The sequence below is a fragment of the Octodon degus genome, unplaced genomic scaffold (genome assembly GCF_000260255.1).
Source record: "Octodon degus isolate 3935 unplaced genomic scaffold, OctDeg1.0 scaffold00177, whole genome shotgun sequence".
In the NCBI taxonomy this organism is placed as follows: domain Eukaryota; kingdom Metazoa; phylum Chordata; class Mammalia; order Rodentia; family Octodontidae; genus Octodon; species Octodon degus.
This window is the reverse complement of record NW_004524753.1, coordinates 4,706,590-4,707,566: the sequence shown is the minus strand read 5'-3', so window position 1 is coordinate 4,707,566 and position 977 is coordinate 4,706,590. Positions and strand designations below refer to the sequence as shown.

At 38.6% G+C, this 977-nt stretch overlaps 1 protein-coding gene across 1 annotated transcript in view; it reads right to left on the bottom strand.

Moving 5' to 3' along the window:
• Iqgap2 (IQ motif containing GTPase activating protein 2) overlaps nt 1–977 on the bottom strand; it is a 314,540-nt gene that overhangs the window by 95,830 nt on the left and 217,733 nt on the right. The window contains exon 16 of the mRNA XM_012517419.2: nt 1–47. Within this exon, the coding sequence (XP_012372873.2) occupies nt 1–47 (47 nt within the window). The remainder of the gene's footprint in view (nt 48–977) is intronic.

Here is a 977-nt window from a genome sequence, read left to right as displayed (position 1 = left end):
GTGTCTCTCCTGCAGGTTGAGTTTGAGCCACGGACCTTCTGTAGACACTAAAGAAAAAGTGTTTGTTAAGTTCTACAAAGGAACACAGAACCATTATACATTAGTGTAGTTTCTTCAATATGTAAAATAATTGAATGAATATGTTTTTAATCATACACTCAGTTAAAGTCATCAAAATGACTCAGTAAAAAGGAACAAATTCCATATGTGTAATAAGGCCTGCTAAGCCAACAAAAAGGAGAAACAAATGTTTCTGGCTCTGGCTCCCAAGAGTTTCCTGACAGTGTTAGGAACCAAAATGGCCAAAGAGAAGGGCAGATGTTTTGGGTAGATGTGATCCACATCACAGTAGACAGTGGAGGCCAACGAGCAAGAGTCTTTTTTGATCATGAAGATGTACAGCAATTTGGGGGACTGTGATCTATATTTAAGGGGTGATCCAGGGACACCCATTTAAATGAATCACCTTTGGAGACAATTTTATCCAACTTACAAAATGGCAAATATATATACCAAAAAGGTCAACTAAAGTAGGGCAGAAGGATGGATCTCTTCTCAGACAAGTACTTATTCTACTGAGCCACCTCCCCGGCCCGACGGATCTCTTTTCAAATGAGCAGTCTGATAGCTCTTCATCTGTTCTGGCTTATTTCACTTAGCACACTCTTCAAGTTCATCCATGATGTAGTGTGTAACAGTTCTTCATTCTTTATGGTCAATAGTACTCTATTTTATGGATATATTACATTTTGTTTACCTATCCTTATTTAACCTTTTGTACTCAATATTGTATGATCATGTATCATTTGTCTCACAAAGGAAGAAATGGTAAAAATTATCAGTGTAAAATATATTTCTATCAGGGATTATAAAAATAATCCATATTAGGGGCTGGCCAAATAGCTCAGTAGATTAAAGCACCTGCAAGCAGGCTCAGGGGCCAGGGCTTCAATCCCTGGGCCTGCCATGCCAGCTCC